General features: G+C 44.6%; 2 protein-coding genes across 4 annotated transcripts; both read left to right on the forward strand.

Annotated features, from left to right (window-relative positions):
• Nucleotides 1-1,819: 1,819 nt before the first annotated feature.
• Nucleotides 1,820-3,928, forward strand: LOC307238327 (uncharacterized protein; the record flags this gene model as incomplete). The annotated part of the gene is made up of 5 exons (XM_080011259.1): nucleotides 1,820-1,831; nucleotides 2,276-2,339; nucleotides 2,556-2,600; nucleotides 2,872-3,032; nucleotides 3,221-3,928. The coding sequence occupies 5 exons, from the start codon at nucleotides 1,820-1,822 to the stop codon at nucleotides 3,926-3,928; spliced, it is 990 nt and encodes a 329-aa protein (XP_079867385.1).
• A 1,489-nt stretch (nucleotides 3,929-5,417) lies between these two features.
• Nucleotides 5,418-18,768, forward strand: LOC307238562 (dynein, cytoplasmic 1, intermediate chain 2a-like). Of its 3 annotated transcripts, none has more exons than XM_080011600.1 (16): nucleotides 5,418-5,503; nucleotides 7,199-7,310; nucleotides 7,411-7,543; nucleotides 8,040-8,124; nucleotides 9,593-9,720; nucleotides 10,145-10,231; nucleotides 10,899-11,061; nucleotides 11,150-11,249; nucleotides 12,156-12,281; nucleotides 13,607-13,753; nucleotides 13,859-13,972; nucleotides 14,703-14,836; nucleotides 16,261-16,405; nucleotides 16,511-16,651; nucleotides 16,840-16,965; nucleotides 17,513-18,768. In XM_080011600.1, exons 2-16 carry the CDS (start codon nucleotides 7,200-7,202, stop codon nucleotides 17,609-17,611), a joined length of 1,839 nt encoding a protein of 612 aa, XP_079867726.1. In that variant the 5' UTR covers nucleotides 5,418-5,503; nucleotide 7,199; the 3' UTR covers nucleotides 17,612-18,768. The 3 variants fall into 3 exon arrangements, with proteins under 3 accessions (XP_079867726.1, XP_079867728.1, XP_079867727.1); XM_080011602.1 differs by having other exon boundaries at nucleotides 8,073-8,124; XM_080011601.1 differs by having other exon boundaries at nucleotides 5,450-5,503; nucleotides 7,177-7,310.
• Nucleotides 18,769-18,788: the final 20 nt, after the last annotated feature.

Raw genomic sequence — 18,788 nt, forward strand, 5'->3', positions numbered from 1 at the left:
AAATGTCAGCATTTCCCCTGTAGAGAGCTCCATACAGATTCTCTTACCTGAGATGCAGAATGGGACCCTTGTGATGACATATGGTGATTGAAAACAATTTCAAAATCGCAGAGGATGATCATCTAAGGATCAGGGTCATCACAACTATAATATATAGGGCATTGATTGATTATCTTATCTTCTCTGATCTCTTATCAAGGACCCTTAATTTGATAATCCTAATTCGATAATTGGCCACAAACCACATTTGATATGATTTTGCCTCTGGGACCCAAATCGGAGGAGATTTTCAGTAATCCTTTTGCTGCAGTCCCCCTGGAGCCCCTTGAAGGACCCCCGGAGGGTCACCAGACCCCTCATTGAGAACCATTGCTGTATATTGTATTATGTATTATTTTTCAAGAATACAGTTATAAGATGTATAAACATTTCTCCCATATTTTTAGAATGAAAGCACCCCAAATGATTCAGAGGTTTTCTTATAATCAGATGAGAAAAATACATGAATTCTTAGGAATATTAAGGAGGTTTTTTTTTTCTTCCTTTGTTGCCCCACTGAAAACCATATTCTATAACAGATTGAGCTATTTTGTGAGACCCTCTAGCACTTATAGATGTAATGTATATGATTGAAGGACCATGTGTTTTGTTTTTCACCCTTCCATTTCAGTCAGGGGGAGCCGAGCAATTACAGTAGGACGTTCACCATTAGCCACCTGGTAAAAACCCTCCAAACTCCCTGTGTCTGCATTCTCTTTGGCCACAGTCATACCCTCTGCTTTGGAGGAGGGGAAAGCACACACAAAAAAAAACACAGAAAAATGAAGAAAAAAATTATCAAATACATGAGATATTATGGAAAAAGGCTGGCTTCTCCATCAAGGATCAGTCTACTTCAATATCTGCACAACGGCCAACCAGTACCAACACATTATACTGGGCAGGGAACATCACTTTAACTACATCATGATTTTGAACTAATCCAAATTGCACTTTTTTTTTAATCCATTTTGTTTGGGTATGGATGGTCTTGTAGTTAAAGAAATATAATAATAATATATTTATACAGTATATATACTGTATATCCAGGTGATTCCTGAAACGAACACATTAAGATCTCCCATTTCAAGGCCTTCCTGCAGGACTTCTCATGCTATGTCCGATTGAATTAGTGTTTGGACAGGCCAGCCCATAATTCCAGCATATTTCTGCAAGCCCCAAACAGCAGTTAGCTGCCCCCCCCCCGCACCCGACCTCTAGTTTTGGACAAAGTTAAAAGAAGATATCCAGCTGTTCCGGGGGAGAGAGTGTTAATTTCTACCTTCCTGGAATGTTTTGTGAGGACTGTAGCCAGGTTGTCGGGCACACAAGGCTGAGGGTGCACGCAAACCCACATTCTAACACCTTTCAATCATTTATCTTTCTCTTTCATTGCGACACGACAGACTTTGGAGGTTTAGTCTGATTGTGTCAATCCCACATAAACAAATTATTCCTCTTTTTTTTTTCGGCTCATGACCTGGCAGCGACGGCCAAAGTCTCGCAAACTTGTCTGTCTGCGGCTGCGCTCTCTGTGGCTGCACCGCTGCTGTGCGTTTACAAGGGCCCGGGGTGCTTGAAGATAGCCTTTAAATTGGGACTTCCGAAGCTTCACGATCGTCCACGTCCCGAGAGGCAGGAGGGGGCGGGGGTCATACAGATGGCCTCGCCCCCTCCCCAAAGATGAACAGCCAATCAGAAGGCGGCAATTACAGGCGTCACTAAAACGAGTATTTATGAACAGTAATATTCCCAAACATCCTACTGCGTGGCAGGGGAGATGCCAGGACAGGTGAGACATTGTTTTGCTGTTTCAGGAATAATTTTGGAATTTAACTTTCTAAAATGTAAAATTCTAGAGTTGTTTTTTTAATTATTAGTTTTGATGTGAACTTTTTAAAACAATTGTTTTCGTACTATTGAGCTGTCTGCGTTGTTATTTTTTCCTCACTTTTTTATGCTTTACCATAGCTTAATAAGATTTTAGACCACAATAAGTAATAATAAGTTATACCAAACCATATAAGTGAACGAATGCCCTTGAAGGAAAACATCCTGCCTATTGGATGAAATTTGAGTAGGTAAAACACTGTTAACCACAAAACATTACAAAGATTAATAGGATAGTTTCAGATAATCTATCAAGTGCAAGGGCAGAAATATGAAAATGCACAAATTAAAATGACATTGCTGCATGACAGTAGCCCATTTAAAACGCATATCTTTGCCTTCACAGATCTTCAGGATGTTTGCCCGGGTTTCCCTGATGAGCGCATTATGCTGTCTACTATTAATGCCAGGTCTGTTTGAGAAAATAACCACATTTTTGTGTGAAATGATTGTTCTTGGGCTCCTGAACATTTGCACCATTATTCAAATGAACAAATCGTGACATACTGTATATCGTACATATTTTCTAATGTTAAGTTATACAGGCTGCCCTGTGTCAGTCAGGCTTGGTGCTTAGAAAGGTTTATGTGTACCTAATATACTCTTCTCTAACTTCCTCTTTGCAGAACTGCTGCAAGCAACATCTCTTGTGAAAGTCAAGGCCTCTCAAGGTATTAATATAGTAGAAATATATTTTAAGAAACGTGATATGTGCTGACAGAAATAAGCAACTATTTGAAGGAAAGCAATAGAACTCAATTGGAAAATCACCAATCAATGAGACATATTTCATCATTGCTGTTTAGCACTCAACCACATAACATTGAACTTACAAGTGACAGAAGGAAACGCCGAGAAGAAATTTTGTTGGGAGAACATTTTTCCACTCTGGGCTTTTCCTGCCCCTCTGATTCACAATTCACGGTCGCTGTTGTTCGACAGGGAACACAGCAGCGGAAGCGGTGACCATAGACTCCGCTCGGGCGCACAACTTTTTGTCTCAAACTCGGCCCAAGAGGAACGTCGAGCCCAAGTGGTACCACGGCAACCCCGACTTCCAGTCCTACTATCGCTTTTACAACAGCATCGGACACATCGAGGGAGTGAGTTTGAACATAGCGTGCAAGGCTGAATGATGACTAGCTCTAGAACTTCTGTGTCATCTGTCATCATCATCTGTGTGTGTGTGTGTGTGTGTGTGCGTGTGTGTGTGTGCGCGTGTGTGTGTGTGTGTGTGTGTGTGTGTGTGTGTGTGTGTGTGTGTGTGTGTGTCCATCTCTCTCTCCACCAGCTCTATGAGATAGACAGAATCAGGATACTGTACCAGCAGATGCGTCACTTGGAGCAGGCCTACGGGAAGGACGCCTCCATCTACCAGAGCATGCTGGGTGTGCAGACCACTGCGGCGCCGCCCGCGACTGCCCCTCCGCCCACCACCACCAAGCCCCCGCCGCCCCCCACCACACTGGCCCCCACGCCCGACCCCCTGGCGGACGCCACGGTCATCTACCTGTGCAACCCCAAGGACTCGCTGTGCAAACCCCAGATCGTGTTCCTGCCCACGGGGGGCGTCCCGGTGCTGTGCGACCCCCGCTACAACCCCGCCTGCCAGCCCAAGGAGGTGGGGACCAAGGCCGTCGCACCCCCCCCGCCGCCCCCAGCCCCCAAGAAGGCGGCCCCTCCTCCTCCTCCTCCTCCTCCCCCTCCCGCCCCCGTCGTCACTGTCAAGGCTATGGAGTACGACTGCGACCCCTACTGGGACCCCGACTGCCTCATTGATCACCCGCCGCGCCTCATCGCAGTGGCCCCAGAACCTGTCGAGGAAAAGGCGGCGGAGGAGCCGGCGCCGACGGAGAAAGCCGCCCCTGCAGCTGAGGTGGAGAAAAAGTCACTCTACCCTTACTTTGACCCCTATGACTTCAAGCGTGACCTCTACGACCCCTTCCGCTACGCCGACCAAGCCCCCGCCGACGAGGGAAACCATGATGAGATTATGTGAAATTTAGAGCTGTACTGTCAAATCTTTGCGTCGATCCAGACAGGACTGCGATTAAAAAAACCTGCTTCGTTTTTCTGTTGGAACTTATGAAACGTTTACAAATACTTTGTGCTGCTTTCCTTTAAATAAAAGTACATGGGCTTTATTTTGTTTGTGTGTAAAGATTTTGAGATACAGTAATACCTTCTAATCTTGAGAATAAAATATTTAACAATGTTGCTGAAGTGTGACAATGTTCAAGTTCAAGAGATTATTTGACACATACATATACATACGGTCATACATAATTGCAGTGAAATGTCATGACACCCGGTGATTACGCACAATTTGCTCTATAAGCTCTAAAAATACTAAAAATACTAAAATGAGCGTAATCGACACGAGGCGGCCGCAAGGGGCGCTGCCACAATCTTGATTCTGGGTTCTATAATTCCATAATAGTATTAATTGTCTGTGTTGTATTAAATATACAAATATATTTAAATCCCCCAAAATGAATCTTACCTTAACTTATCTCCAGTACTTACCTCACAGAGTAGAAGTCCATATTCAGTGTCTGTGTGAGCTTTCTCATTACATTTTCCCAATAAATGTTGGTGTGTTATTACATAATGTGTTGAATTATTACATATTCATCATAAAATGTACTAACTCCCATAATAACCACCGCATTATTTAATAGGTTACAAAATCTGGCTAACTTATTGTGTATTGCATTCAAGATGTTGAATGTTGAACAAAATGCGGGGGCCATTGCGCATTATAGGTCAAATCTCATAGTTGTTGCCAAGTTATCACAAAATGTGCCGTTATCACATAATGCATTGTTTCGGGGTAAAACAATCCTTGATGTTTGCTTCAGATAAAAGTTTAGTTTGACAAGAGATATTGCAAACAAAACTCAAAGATGTAATTTGTTTTGCTGATATGATTTAATTTGTTAATCCATATTTGTTGACATTATTATTATTATTATTATTATTATTATTATTATTATTATTATTATATCAATTGCATTCTTTTGGGGCAAGATTTTCAACCTGGACCCCTCACAAATGTATCCATTTTCATTGTTGAGAGGGTAGCTGCATTTGTAAAAATAGAAATAAAAGTAAAATAAAATAAAAAATAAATCACAAGTGTACATTCATCAAGTGAACACTGCTTCTGCACTGTGAGACGGTTTGTTGGTTCTGAAATGAATGTAACTTGATGACCAAACCTATTCAGAAGGGTCAGTTTGCAGTAATCATCACTGGGAAATGGGATGCGTCAGGACGTATCACGTTGGAATTAGATCGAAGACACTTGTCCGAGATTTGTTTCTAATTCCTGCATTTATTAATTTTTTTTATTTAATTGTTTCAAGATTTGATCATTAATCGATGAATCGATTGCGTGACATTTTGGAGCAACGCGTCCGACGTCCGCTAGGGGGAGGCGGGGGGGGGGCGATAGAACGCGTCACTGTCGCTCCGGGAGTCGCCGCCCTGACCGTCAGCCTCACCGCCGTCCCCACAACACACACAGAGAAGCGGGGCTCGGCTGTCATCCGGAGGCCTTACAATACACCAGGTATGTTCTTCCTATGCTGCTGCGGAAGCTGTGGGAGGAAGCTCCAGCGCAAGGACGTGTCCGCTGCTTTTTATTCGACCCTGTTGTATTCAGCCCGGCTCCGCTGGTGCGTCTCCAGACCGGCCCTGAGGATTACACTGTACCTCAAGGCTAATGCTAATCCAGCTAAGCTAGCTGTCCGCTCTGTTATCTATATGGCGTATTTTTTTATTATGGATAAAACATTATCATCATTATTATTATTAGCATTATAATTATCATTATAATGATTATTAGCATTATCATCATTATTATTATTATTATTATTATTATTATTATTATTGTTGTTGTTGTTGGTGTTATAACATTATTATTATTATTATTATTATTATTATTATTATTATTATTGTTATCAATATTATCATCGGTTCCTATTCCTGCAGCAGTAGTGTTGTGGTAGATTAAGGTTACAAAGGCAATATGGAGACAAGGATATGGGGCCATATTGAGCCATTGCCACCAATGCTCAATCAGATCCTTGTACTCTAGTGACAGTGAAAGTACCACATTGACATTTCAAGTACTTTCCGTTAAATGTACTTGCTGTTGAGAGCATTCAAAGTAAAGTACTTGCCATATCCATTGCCCTGATATAACAGAGCTTATGATTTATATGAAGTACCTACTGTACGCTGCCTTGCATTCTGCAGATTAAAACAATCAAAGTAGAAATGTAGTAGCGTAAAAAATATATCCACCTATTGTTTATTATAACACCTACTGTAGATACAAGAAGACCTATTAAGATGTTAGGAATTATATTCTATTAGTGTACAAATTAATTTAAAAAAAAACGTAAATGGATCATATCTATATTTCCTATGGCTTACATACTTTCATGCCGCACCATTTCAGTCGTTTGTGCTCGAGTGTTATGGAAGAAGGAGAGATAAAGAGGACGTTGTTTTCCACAGCTCTCTGGTGTTCACATGGTCCCAATGTGATGAGGCTAGAACTGATATGCCTGAAGGCTCCCTGCCGAAGTGACCTAAAACAATGAGTTATCACATGAATATAGTAATAGAAATACTAATACTAAAATAAGTAGTGATTGTCTTCTGCAAATTACAATGTTCAAAGTTTCAAATTCACAGACTCAAAGAAATGTAACTATGTAAACTATTTTAAGTACTAATGCAGATTATATCAAAGAGTCACAGAACCCCGATGATAATAATAATAATAATAATAATAGCTGCAGGCAACAATACACAGGGTCCAGTTTAGTGTCAGGTGAGTATTACAGTTTTCTGGGTTCTCTGAAATGCAGCACAATTTTCTGAGTTGACCTTGAATGTCACATCGGCTGTGTGTGTGTGTGTCTGTGTGTGTGTGTGTGTGTGTGTGTGCGTGTGTGTGTCTGTGTGTGCGTGTATATATAAAATAGACAGTGGGACTAAGATAAGATTATATTTTTAATAAATATAGATCACCTGGAAAATTGATTTTATTTGTTTTAAGTAAAGTTCTTGAAAGTCCTTTACTGTAAGTAATGCCAGAATAAACCCTGTAATAATATTCCTCCAAAAAATATAATCGCTACAATCAGGGAAAATCTAAGGGATATATCGATGTGAAATAAAATCGTATGTTGGAGAGGAAGAGTGTGATTTCGGTTTCCCTCCTGGGTTTAGTGATTATTTGCACACGCCACAGAATGTCGGACAAGAGCGAGCTGAAAGCCGAGCTGGAGAGGAAGAAGCAGCGGATCGCCCAGATTCGAGAGGAGAAGAAGAGGAAAGAGGAGGATAGGAAAAAGAAGGATCATGTGAGTACAGCCCGCCGAAGAAGCGTTGCGGTCAAGCCAAAGTCCCCGAAATCTGTTTTGCCGGCCAGCGTTTTAGCCGTTTGTACCGTTGTTTTGGCAGGGGGACTCTAAGCGTGGGGCCGAGGTCAGCGTGGTGCCCACGGAGGGGCCCCAGGACTCCGACCTGGAGAGGAAGAGGAGGGAGGCGGAGGCACTGCTGCAGAGCGTGGGCATCACCCCGGATATACAGCACGGTGAGCGCACACACACACACACACATGTAGAAAGGCCCTTCACACACCGGCATGTATCAAATCTTTCCCCCGTTGTCTCGCATTACTTTACGCACTGTCCCCCCTCCCCACCCAATAACGGATGATTAAAATGTCTTCTAACCCGTGGTTTCCCCTCTGTTCTACGCCTCACACACGTCTTCAGGGCTCTGCATGACTTTTTCAGTTTCCACCCAAATCTTGCCCGCCATTTATTTGCATTCTCTTTTTTTGTCTCCCCTTGTCTTGTCTTTTGTGTCCCCGTTTTGTGTTTCGACCTCCTCACCGCATGGAAAACTCCCTCAAACTCACACTCTCTCACCCACTCGCTCTCACTCATTCACTCACTCCCTCTGTCGCCTCCTCAATCAATCACTCATTTATTGATGTACACTAACATTCACACGTACGGCGCACACTCGAGCAGCTCAGCCCCTGAGGGTAGTAACAGAGGATACGTGTCTGTTTCACTACTTAGTCCCCGCCCCCATGTCTCCTTCCAACAAATCAGTGGGCAGCGACGCCGGGAGCCAGGACTCTGGGGATGGAAACGCAGGACCCAGGTCTCTGTGTGTGTGTGTGTGTGTGTGTGTGTGTGTGTGTGTGTGTGTGTGTGTGTGCGTGTGCGTGTGCGTGCGCATGCGTGCGCGTGAGGGAGCCAAGACCATGTGAGAGAAGTGTTGGAGGTTGGAGAAAGACAGGAACAGAAGGAGACTTTCCCACATGGAATCCGTAACATTGCTGCATGAAAAAATATCCGGCAACGGCAGGAGGTAGTTATTCCCACATTGGCCTCCTTTACGGAAAACGTCCGTATGGAGTCTGTTCCCACGTAGATGACTGTTACGGATACATTACGTGACGCTCGCACAAGAGATGTCTGATATCATGCGAGACTAGGGTTTTAGACCAACGCTTCTCCCCCCCATCTTCCCACGCGGCCTTACTCCCGAAAAAATATATATATTTTTAATACTTGTACGAAAGAAATATCCGTAACAACCACTATATGTGTTTTATTTGGATTCGGCTCCACCCCTACTTTACCGCAAGTGTACTGCTTCCATTCCCACATGATTCCATTCATAGCTGTACCGGCATTTTCCTGGAAATAATACTGGGTTGATGGTGGGATAATTGACGGAACGACTTTCACAGAACTCTGACACCTGCTTCCAAGCCAATACGGAACATTTACACATGTACATTTACTGCTTTAAGTGCAGGTGGGAAAGGGGTTTAGAGTGATATAGTGATTGTGATTGTGATTGTGTGTGTGTGTGTGTGTGTGTGTGTGTGTGTGTGAGACAGTGAGAGAGAGAGAGAGAGGCATGGTGATTGTCAAAAGTACCTGCATGCTGTAGCACCTGTGTTTTCTCTGACGCCACACCGGCATGCCACTGTCGCTCTGCTCAAATAACGATCGCTCTCTTCTCCCTCTTTTCCTGTCTTTCTCCAACCTCCCACACTTCTCTCTCATGGTCTTGGTTTTGGTTTTGTCTTCCGTCTCTCTCTCACGCCGCTCTCTCTTGCTCTTCCTCTCTCTGCGCTTTTTGACTTAATCTCCCCTCTGATTACCTCTGTCTGGCTGGCTATCCTGTTCTCTCTCTCTCTCTCTCTCTCTCTCTCGCTCTCTCTCGACACTAACACGGTCTCGGTTGGGCCAAATCAGGACATTGCATTGGGACCCTGACCCTTCCACTCTGCAACTGCACTCCGACTCTGAGCTGATAGGGTACTACTCCTCCTCTCTTCTCTAGCTTCTATCTGTTACTTCTAGCACCTTTTTTCTGTTTTTTAACTGTTATTTGTTGTTCATGGCTCTACGTGTGGGATCTTCTCCTCAAAACGTTAATTATATGTGTCTGCATCATTACTATAAGTGTATTTTCATGTCATGAGTTTAGTATCGGGCTCTGCGATGCTAACTTATTGGTGTGTGTGTGTGTGTGTGTGTGTATGTATGTACGTGTGTGTGTTTGTGTGTGTTAATATGTGCACGGTGGCTTCTTGCCGTGCCCGTGCGTGCAGGCGTGGGCCCGTCAGGCTGTGCATGTCCAAGGTGTCCCAGGTGGACTTCCCGCCGAGGGAAATGGTGTCCTACTCCAAGGAGACGCAGACAACCACCGAGGTGGTGACGCACACCGAGCAGAAAGAAGGTAAACTCACACACACACATTTGGGTTTGTGCCACATTGTGAGGACGCCTGACTGAGAAGGTACCCCTGGCGACACATACACAGATACAGCTATAGATGCTTTAAAGTCATCGAGGAAAAACTTTTTTAATCTATTTTAAAACACTATTAAAGCCTTTTATGAGAACACTCCATTGTGTGACTTTATAGTATCATTGATAGTCCCAATGTCTGATTAATGCTGATTTGTATTCAGGCGTGTTGTCCTTTTATGCGATATATGCTCACATACACACACACACACCCACCCACACATGCACCAGAACACTGAGACAGATTTAATCCCATCACTCCATTTGAAGAACTATTCAAATCTCTCTGTGTGTGTGTGTGCGTGTGCGTGTGTGTGCGTGTGCGTGTGTGTGCGTGTGCGTGTGCGTGCCAGTCGAGGAGGAGGACGAGGAGATGGCCGCTCCCTCGGCAGGGGAGGAGAACCAGGAGGAGAATGCCGAGCAGGGAGAAGAGGAGGAAGGTGAGTGCAGCGTTTTAATTATTAACAGGAGACATTCGAACACATGACTTCACATTCGGATCCGCCCCGGGCTGGATCCACTCACAAGAAAAAAAGCTATCTTTAGGTGTAACCTTCTGTTCTCGCTGTAATATTTTTACTGTCACAACATTTTTAAGCCAATAATGTAACATTTAGCTTCTGTGGAGCTTCCTATATGTCTCTCACTCTCTCAGTGTGAGCCGCCATTATTACATAATGACCCAATCGCAATAATTTCAGTTGACGCATTCAAATCGATTCCACAATCATATGTTTCCATTCAAATTCAAGGGGGATTTTAAGCCCATGCCATGAACGTTTCAGCAAATAGAATGGGAACTAGATGCATTTCAATTAGTTGGGTTGAGGGAAATTTACGTCATTTTTATGTTCCAATGTTAAATGTTAAATAAACAAACCTTTGTTTGGTGGATGTGTATTATTACACTATTTTAATATAATGCTATGACAGTGGCATGGAATGTACAAAAAAGCCAATTATTTTTATGACAATCATAAATTGAAACGTCATGTTGATGATAGCCCTATTCAACAGCTATTTATATAGATATATATTTCATGCTGCGCTCGTCTTACTGCATTTTGAGGCTGATCCGTGCCTCTGCATATTTCGATGTTCAAACAGAGACCACCAAGGAGCTCACAGAGGAGGAGAAGCTGCAGCTCCTGCACTCTGAGGAGTTCCTGTCGTTCTTCGAGCGAGGGAGCAGGATCGTGGAGAGAGCTCTGGCCGAGCGGGTGGACGTCTGCTTCGACTACAGCGGGAGAGACCTGGAGGACAAGGAGGGGTGAGATGCCGCGTGTGTGTGTGTGTGTGTGTGTGTGTGTGTGTGTGTGTGTTCGTGTGAGTGAATAAGTCACCGTCTCTTTCCCCAGTGACATGCAGGCGGGCGCCAAGTTGGTGTTAAACAGAGAGTTTTCAGATGAGCACTGGACTAAAAACCGTGTGGTCACCTGCCTTGACTGGTCCCCTCAGGTAGGAGTTGGTGTGTGTGTGTGTGTGTGTGTGTGTGTGTGTGTGTGTGTGTGTGTGTGTGTGTATTGCTATAGTTGTGAGGACCAAACCTTGGGTGTGTCTTTGCCTATGAACGCTAGCCAAAACCAGGGCTTAAACAAGGCCTTTAACTCAAAATCACGTTTTGCTAACAATTTCTGTTGATGATCAATTTATAATCAGACAAAAACTACAAAAACAAGTGGAATGTAAAATGTAAAACATCAAGGTTTCTATGATTTCAGTGAATACTACCAATAACTGATGCCGGTCTGAGATGGGAGCGATATAATGCAGAATTGATTCTTAAAATCCATCATTTTAAATTGGTTGTATTTCTTAGGTTCCACCCCTACAAATCAGTAACACCCACGCAACTATTCAAACTATAGACAACAAATTTATGAAGTAGGTGTGTAGCAGTGTAGGTTTGACTTTAAAATGAAGTAACTTAAATATGAGTACACCAAATGTAGTCCTCAACCACTTGAGTGAGAGTAAAAGCATACTGGGACGAATTGTCACATAAGTGCTTGCGAGTTTCAAGTAAATACATTTTTTTCTCTCTAGCATTACGTTAAAAAAAAACCCCCAAAAAAAACCTACCTCCAAGAAAATGACAGGATATTTCCCTGACATTTTTCAGATTTTAACCTTACAACCTGACAACGCACATTGACAACTGGAGTTTGAACGTTGTATCCTGAGGAGCAAGGGGAAACTACATCAAAAATGAACTGAATCATTTTATTTCCCTGGCAAATGTACTCAAACAAAAGCAAATGCAGCATTGTCAAATGAAGAAAAGTACACTGAACTGAGTAATAATAATAATAATAATAATATTCATTCTTTCCCTGTGATTCTAATGTTGCATGTTCCTCCCAGTACCCAGAGCTTCTGGTGGCCTCCTACAACAACAACGAGGACATCGCGCACGAGCCCGAAGGCGTGGCGCTGGTCTGGAACCTCAAGTACAAGAAAGCCACGCCCGAGTATACATTCCACTGCCAGGTAGTCCAGCACCAAAACAAAAAGGGGGAATGTTCAGAACGGCATTGGTTCAGTTCAGCGAAACACCATTAAATATACTTGAGGCAGCTTCGCCTGCCACAAGTTTCCCGAAACAGCATGGTCCACCGGCAACGCTCCCCCAGGGGGGACAGCCTCCCCTCCTCCCTTCCGGAGCCTGGGGCCTTGGGCTGCGGTACTGGCTGGTGGAGGTGTAGCGGGGCTTGACGGTTGTGGGGGCTGCTTGGAGGGGTGGCATGCCTTGCTGCATGGTTCCGGCGGTGGCTGCTGGGCAGAGCAGCTAGCTGCCAGCGGTTACCTGTGGTGGTTTCCGCGGCGGCTTCTCCCCCGGTCCTCCGCCGGACACCCTGGGTCCTGCTGCTGCCAGTCGGCAGAGGGCTGGTGCTGTGTCCCTTCCCCGTGCCTGAGATTCCCTGTTCAGGTGCCACTATGGCAGTTTAGCCTGCCACACGCCAGCCAAGTGGCGTTTTCAGGGCCCTCCGGCACAGAGACACAGACAACAGGGTTTGAGACACACCTGTTTTTTAGAGAGTGGACTAGTTGGAAGAAGCCCTGGAGCAGATGGACACGTGTCATGACAAGGGCTCCTCTCCTGTGTGTGTGTGTGTGTGTGTGTGTGTGGGGGGATGGGGGTTTTACCTGTTGCCCCTCGAGACCAATCAACGAGCAACAGGTATGCAGCCACACTGATCCTGGGCCCCAATTACCTAGACTCAAGACAGGTGAGGCTGCTCAAACCACACCATCCCCGCACCACAATACTGTTTATTTAAAAAAATGAATTGAACTTTGTCACAAGGAAACATATTTAGTCACAGCGAGATCTATAAAGATGCAGTCAATACATTTAACTTTGTCAGAAACATCTGATCATACAATAATGTTTGCTTCTGTAACTGATAACAGTAACTGAGTAAGTGTAGTTGGGATATAAGGGGTTCCACCATACTTCGTACTTTTTGTTAATGGAGTGTGGTTGCGAGGACTGGAAAACGACGGCTGATAATATATATTTCACAAATATCTTAAAAGATGTGATTATGTTGGAAATTGGGCTGGGCGATATTGACAAACTCAGATAATCACCATATTAACTTAATGTCAATGATCTCACAATATTTTGGGGATGACTATTGGTGTTCATTAGTAATATTATGACCAAGCAGGTAGAGGCGTTGATTGAACTTCCTCCCAATATTAGAAGCCAGTCTCATATCACAATATTGACATTATCCAAATGACTCATCGCCCTTGTTGGAAACGTTTCCAAAATATTCACATCATATGTTCTGTGCCCTTCTTTCCAGTCCGAGGTGATGTCGGTGAGCTTCGCCAAGTTCCACCCCAACCTGGTGGTGGGCGGCACCTACTCGGGCCAGATCGTGCTGTGGGACAACAGGTGCAACAAGCACACCCCAGCCCAGAGGACCCCGCTGTCCGCAGCCGCACACACGGTGAGCAAGGCCTTCAGATGGGCACGGCGGTTTGTTTCAGTGTATAACCCACGGGCGGTCTCACCATGTTTTGTTTTGTTTTGTTCTTTATTTTCCCGCACTCAGCACCCGGTCTACTGCGTGAACGTGGTGGGATCACAGAACGCCAACAACCTCATCTCCATCTCCACCGACGGCAAGATGTGCTCCTGGAGCCTGGACATGCTCTCCCAGCCACAGGTACACACCGCCGCGTTGGGAGCTTAGCTTTTGGCGGTAAACGTAGTTTCGATTTCCTCATGGAATGTCCAGTTTTACACTATGTGTGTATTTCTTTTTAAATGATACTCCTAATATTTCCTTCAGATTGTGAGATATTTTAGTTCATGGCTTCTCATCATTTAATTTAGTCGGTAAAATGATATGATATTTTACTCCTATAACTATACAATACCACTGAAAGATAATGAACAATGATTATCGCCTACTTTTACAGTATTTCATGATTTATAATAATTGTAATTGTAAATTATAATACTACATTTATATATATATTTTATTTTTTTTTATTCATTTTATTCAGTCATTCCTGTTATGGGTGTGTTCACATGAAGTGATTTTACAAGGAATCAGTGGTGAGAATATGGCTGGTTTTTTTTTTTTGGGGGGGGCAAAAAAATGAAAAACTGTCGAATCAGATCCGTCTTTTTCAGAAAAGCCCATTTGAGGTCAACCGCTTTTTAAAAATCATTAATCAGTCAGCCTTATCAGTTATGACAGAGTACTGATCCTGCTGATTGGCATGTTGGTTGGGATACCATTTGTGAGCCATTTGTTTTTATATGGAGACAAAAAGAGTCGTGTTTTCTCTTTTTTCCCTGGACTGCCTGTTAATGCGTTAAAATCCTGTGCCTCTGTTGGAATGTGGAGAGCTGAGTGGAGGTTTTGCTCTGCTTCTCCCCCCCCGCAGGACAGCCTGGAGCTGGTGTTCAAGCAGAGCAAAGCGGTGGCCGTCACCTCCATGGCCTTCCCTCACGCCGACGTAAACAACTTTGTGGTGGGGAGCGAGGACGGCTCGGTGTACACGGCCTGCCGCCATGGGAGGTAGGTGTTCAGAAATCGTCGCTTAAAAACACGCGTCTCGCTCGGCACCACGGTGCACTTCAGCTGTGATACGGGAAGGATCCATTAGCTACGCAAATTGTACGATTGTAGAACAAAAAGTCATATGCCCCTTTATGTGACTTTAAATTATAGTATGTAGATGTATGTCATCTAGAGGTCCTCACAACAACGTTAACTGTGTGTGTGTGTGGTACGTGTTCCATCTGTTACATTTATACTATATCGTCACTAGAGGTCCTTGCGACAATGTTAAAAGAGTGTGCGTTACATGTGTTACATTTATACTATATCGTCACTAGAGGTCCTCATAACAACTTTAACAGTGTGTGTGTGTGTGTGTGTGTGTGTGTGTGTGTGTGTGTGTGTGGTACATGTTCCATCTGTTACATTTATACTTTATCGTCACTAGGGGTCCTCACGATGATGTTAAAAAGAGTGTGTGTGTGTTACGTGTGTTACATTGATACCATGTAGTCACTAGAGTTCCTGACAATAACTTTTAACAGTGTGTGTGTGATACGTCTTCCATCTGTTACATTTATACTATATCGTTACTAGAGGTCCTTACGACGATGTTAAAAGAGTGTGAGTTCCATTTATACTATATCGTCAGCAATGGTCCTCACAACGATGTTAAGAGTGTGTTACATATGTTACATTTATGATATATTGTCACTAGAGGTCCTCACGACAATGTTAAGAGTGTGTGTTACATGTGTTACATTTATACTATATCGTCACCAGAGGTCCTCACAACAATTTTAACTGTGTGTGTGTGTGTGTGTGTGTGTGTGTGTGTGTGTGTGTGTGTGTGGTACATGTTCCATCTGTTACATTTATACTTTATCGTCACTAGGGTTCCTCACGATGATGTTAAAAAGAGTGTGTGTGTGTTACGTGTGTTTCATTCATACCATGTAGTCACTAGAGGTCCTGACAATAACTTTAACAGTGTGTGTGTGATACGTGTTCCATCTGTTACATTTATACTATATCGTTACTAGAGGGACTTACGACGATGTTAAAAGAGTGTGAGTTCCATTTATACTATATCATCAGCAATGGTCCTCACAACGATGTTAAGAGTGTGTTACATGTGTTACATTTATACTATATCGTCACTAGAGGTCCTTACAACAATGTTAAGAGTGTGTGTTACATTTATACTATATCGTCACCAATGGTCCTCACGACAATGTTAAAAGAGTGTGTGTGTGTATTACATGTGTTACATTCATACCATGTAGTCACTAGAGGTCCTCACAAAAATGTTAGAAAAGTGTGTGTGACATGGTAGGTGTGTTACATTTATACTGTGTAGTCACTAGAGGACCGCACAACGATGTTAAAAGGAGTGTGTGTGTGTGTGTGTGTGTGTGTGTGTGTGTGTGTGTGTGTTACAGTAAGGCCGGCATCACTGAGATGTTTGAGGGCCACCACGGCCCCGTGACCGGGCTGAGCTGCCACAGCGCCGCCGGGGCCGTGGACTTCTCCGACCTCTTCATCTCCGCCTCCTTCGACTGGACCGTCAAACTGTGGAGCACCAAGGTGACGCGGCCACACACACACACACACACACACACACACGTTGCACTCTCTGAGTAAAGTGAGCACAGGTTGAATTGCTTCCCTTTATCTGTCCCTCCCCCGCAGAGCACCCGTCCCTTGTACTCTTTCGAGGACAGCTGCGACTACGTCTACGACGCCATGTGGTCGCCCACGCACCCCGCCCTGTTCGCCTGCGTCGACCTGGCCGGGCGCCTGGACCTGTGGAACCTCAACAACGACACTGAAGTGCGTTCACCCCGTTAAAAAACCAGAAGGAATAGCTTCATGAATTGTCTTGATTCAAAGTTCATTCCATAGCGTTGGCAACCACCGCCCACCGCTTGAATCAGTTAATTCCTAAAAGTTTGGAGATGGAGGTTGTCTTTGCTTGCAGTTTGGATAATAGATGTTTTGTGTGCGTGTGTGTGTGCTAGGTCCCAACTGCCACTGTGTACGTCGAAGGCGCTCCGGCGCTGAACCGCGTGCAGTGGTCCCACACCGGCAAAGAGATCGCCACCGGGGACTCTGAGGGCCAAGTGAGGGTCTACGACGTTGGAGAGGTGAGACGCGTGACACTTATTATTCAATCAATCATTCATTTATTTTCGATTTTATTGTTTGTATGCCATCTACGTGTTTCCCTCGTCTCACCGTTTGAACCGTCCGTAGTTAGTCCAAAACGCCCGCTGGCCCCCCCCGTTGGGCTCGCTTACCTGCGATGCTGCTGCACGGGAGGTTCATGGGTGCGTTAGGACACGACAGAGTTCAAGTGCAATAACTAATTGACTAAACTACTTTTCAACAAACGATCAAAATATGAGAAGCTTTGTGACACCGACTTTTTGTTCGTTTCATATCCAAGGGGTTCCAAAAACTGGGGTCCACGTCCCCCTAGGGGTCTCCCTGGCATTTTCATTATTATCTAATTATCCATATTTGATTATTTTAGGTTGTTCTTCAAACACAGTACTCTTTTTTTTTTTGTGTGGCCCTCATACTCCTTCCGTGAACATTTTGTGATCGCCTGCGATAATAAAACGGGAACCGCCGCCCTAAGGTGATGTCATTGATTTCGAGGTCGACAACGGGCTTTTCCTCCCTCTGCAGCAAATCTGCGTCCCCAAGGCCGACGACTGGACGCGTTTCGTCCGGACGCTGGCCGAGATCAACGAGAACCGGGAGGAGGCGGAAGAGCTGGCGGCCTAACGTCCGGGCCGGCCGGGCAGACAGCGGCGCAGGGCGACACCCGACACTACACGCAAACCCCACGGGCGGAGCCGAGCGCCGCTGCCCCTCTGGCTTCCAGCTTCCTCCGCCCCACATACTGGAACACTAACTGGTGTGAGGTGAGGCACAGAGCTAGGACCGCTAGAACCGGTAGCCTCTACCCCAAAGCGGTTCGGGCCGGATTTGAGCTATTTTTTTTTTTGCCATCGACGTACATTTTGGAAGCCGCACTCGATTCGGCCTCGCAGACGGTTAAATTGAAAGGGCAGCAGCCACGTGGAGGACATGGCCGCCCGGTTCTACAGTCCTAGCTCTGTGACGACACCCTCAGGAACCCGGGAGCGACCGTTTCGGAGACGCCCGCGCTCTCTCCCCCTCAAGCCTCAACCTTCTTACGCTCTTTTTTTTAAAGATATGCAAAGTCTTTTTACTCGCACCTTTTTATTACCGTTCCAAGCGTTTTTGCATCTTTAAACATTTTGCTAACATGCATTCCTGCACTGTGTCCAGGGTGATTCCGACGAGCCGACAGATCAGCGGCTCCACGTGGCTTTGAAAGGCTCGTGTATGTCACGTGCACACACTTGCTGTGCAGTTTTTCTTGTTTTCTTGTTATGATTTTTAACCACTGATATTTAATATTTATTCTCGTGGTTACAGTGACACCATTTTATGTGCTGTAAAAAAAAAAAAGAAAAAGAAATTGACACTTTGAGCTGCCTGAAGCTTGAATAGTAACGTCCCTGATATCAGCACTACATCCGAGGTTACTTTACTTTCTTGGAGGTTGTTAACACTACTAGTTACAAATCAGGAAAGAATGCTCCTGAATGATTTTTGATTTTTTTTTTTTTCTGTACCAAAGTTTGTTGTTTTAGGTGCATCGGTGTGTCTCGTAGATGAGTGTTTCCAGGCTCGTCCCCTTCAAGGGGGGGGGGTCCGTCCGTGTGAAGAACAGCGAACGTCTCACTTCTAACTTGCCATTCCTTTAAAGAAAGAAATACATTTCTGGAACTTTTCAACCCCCCCCCCTGTTATCCCTAAAAATAGTATTTTCGAATGTACCATGACAACCATGTTACCTGGAGCAGTGTTTGACAGGAGATGTTGTACCCCACCCCCCACCCCCTCGCACTTTCTCGTTGAAATAAAACAG

This window comes from Zeus faber (genome assembly GCF_960531495.2).
Source record: "Zeus faber genome assembly, chromosome: 12".
Classification (NCBI taxonomy): Eukaryota; Metazoa; Chordata; class Actinopteri; order Zeiformes; family Zeidae; genus Zeus; species Zeus faber.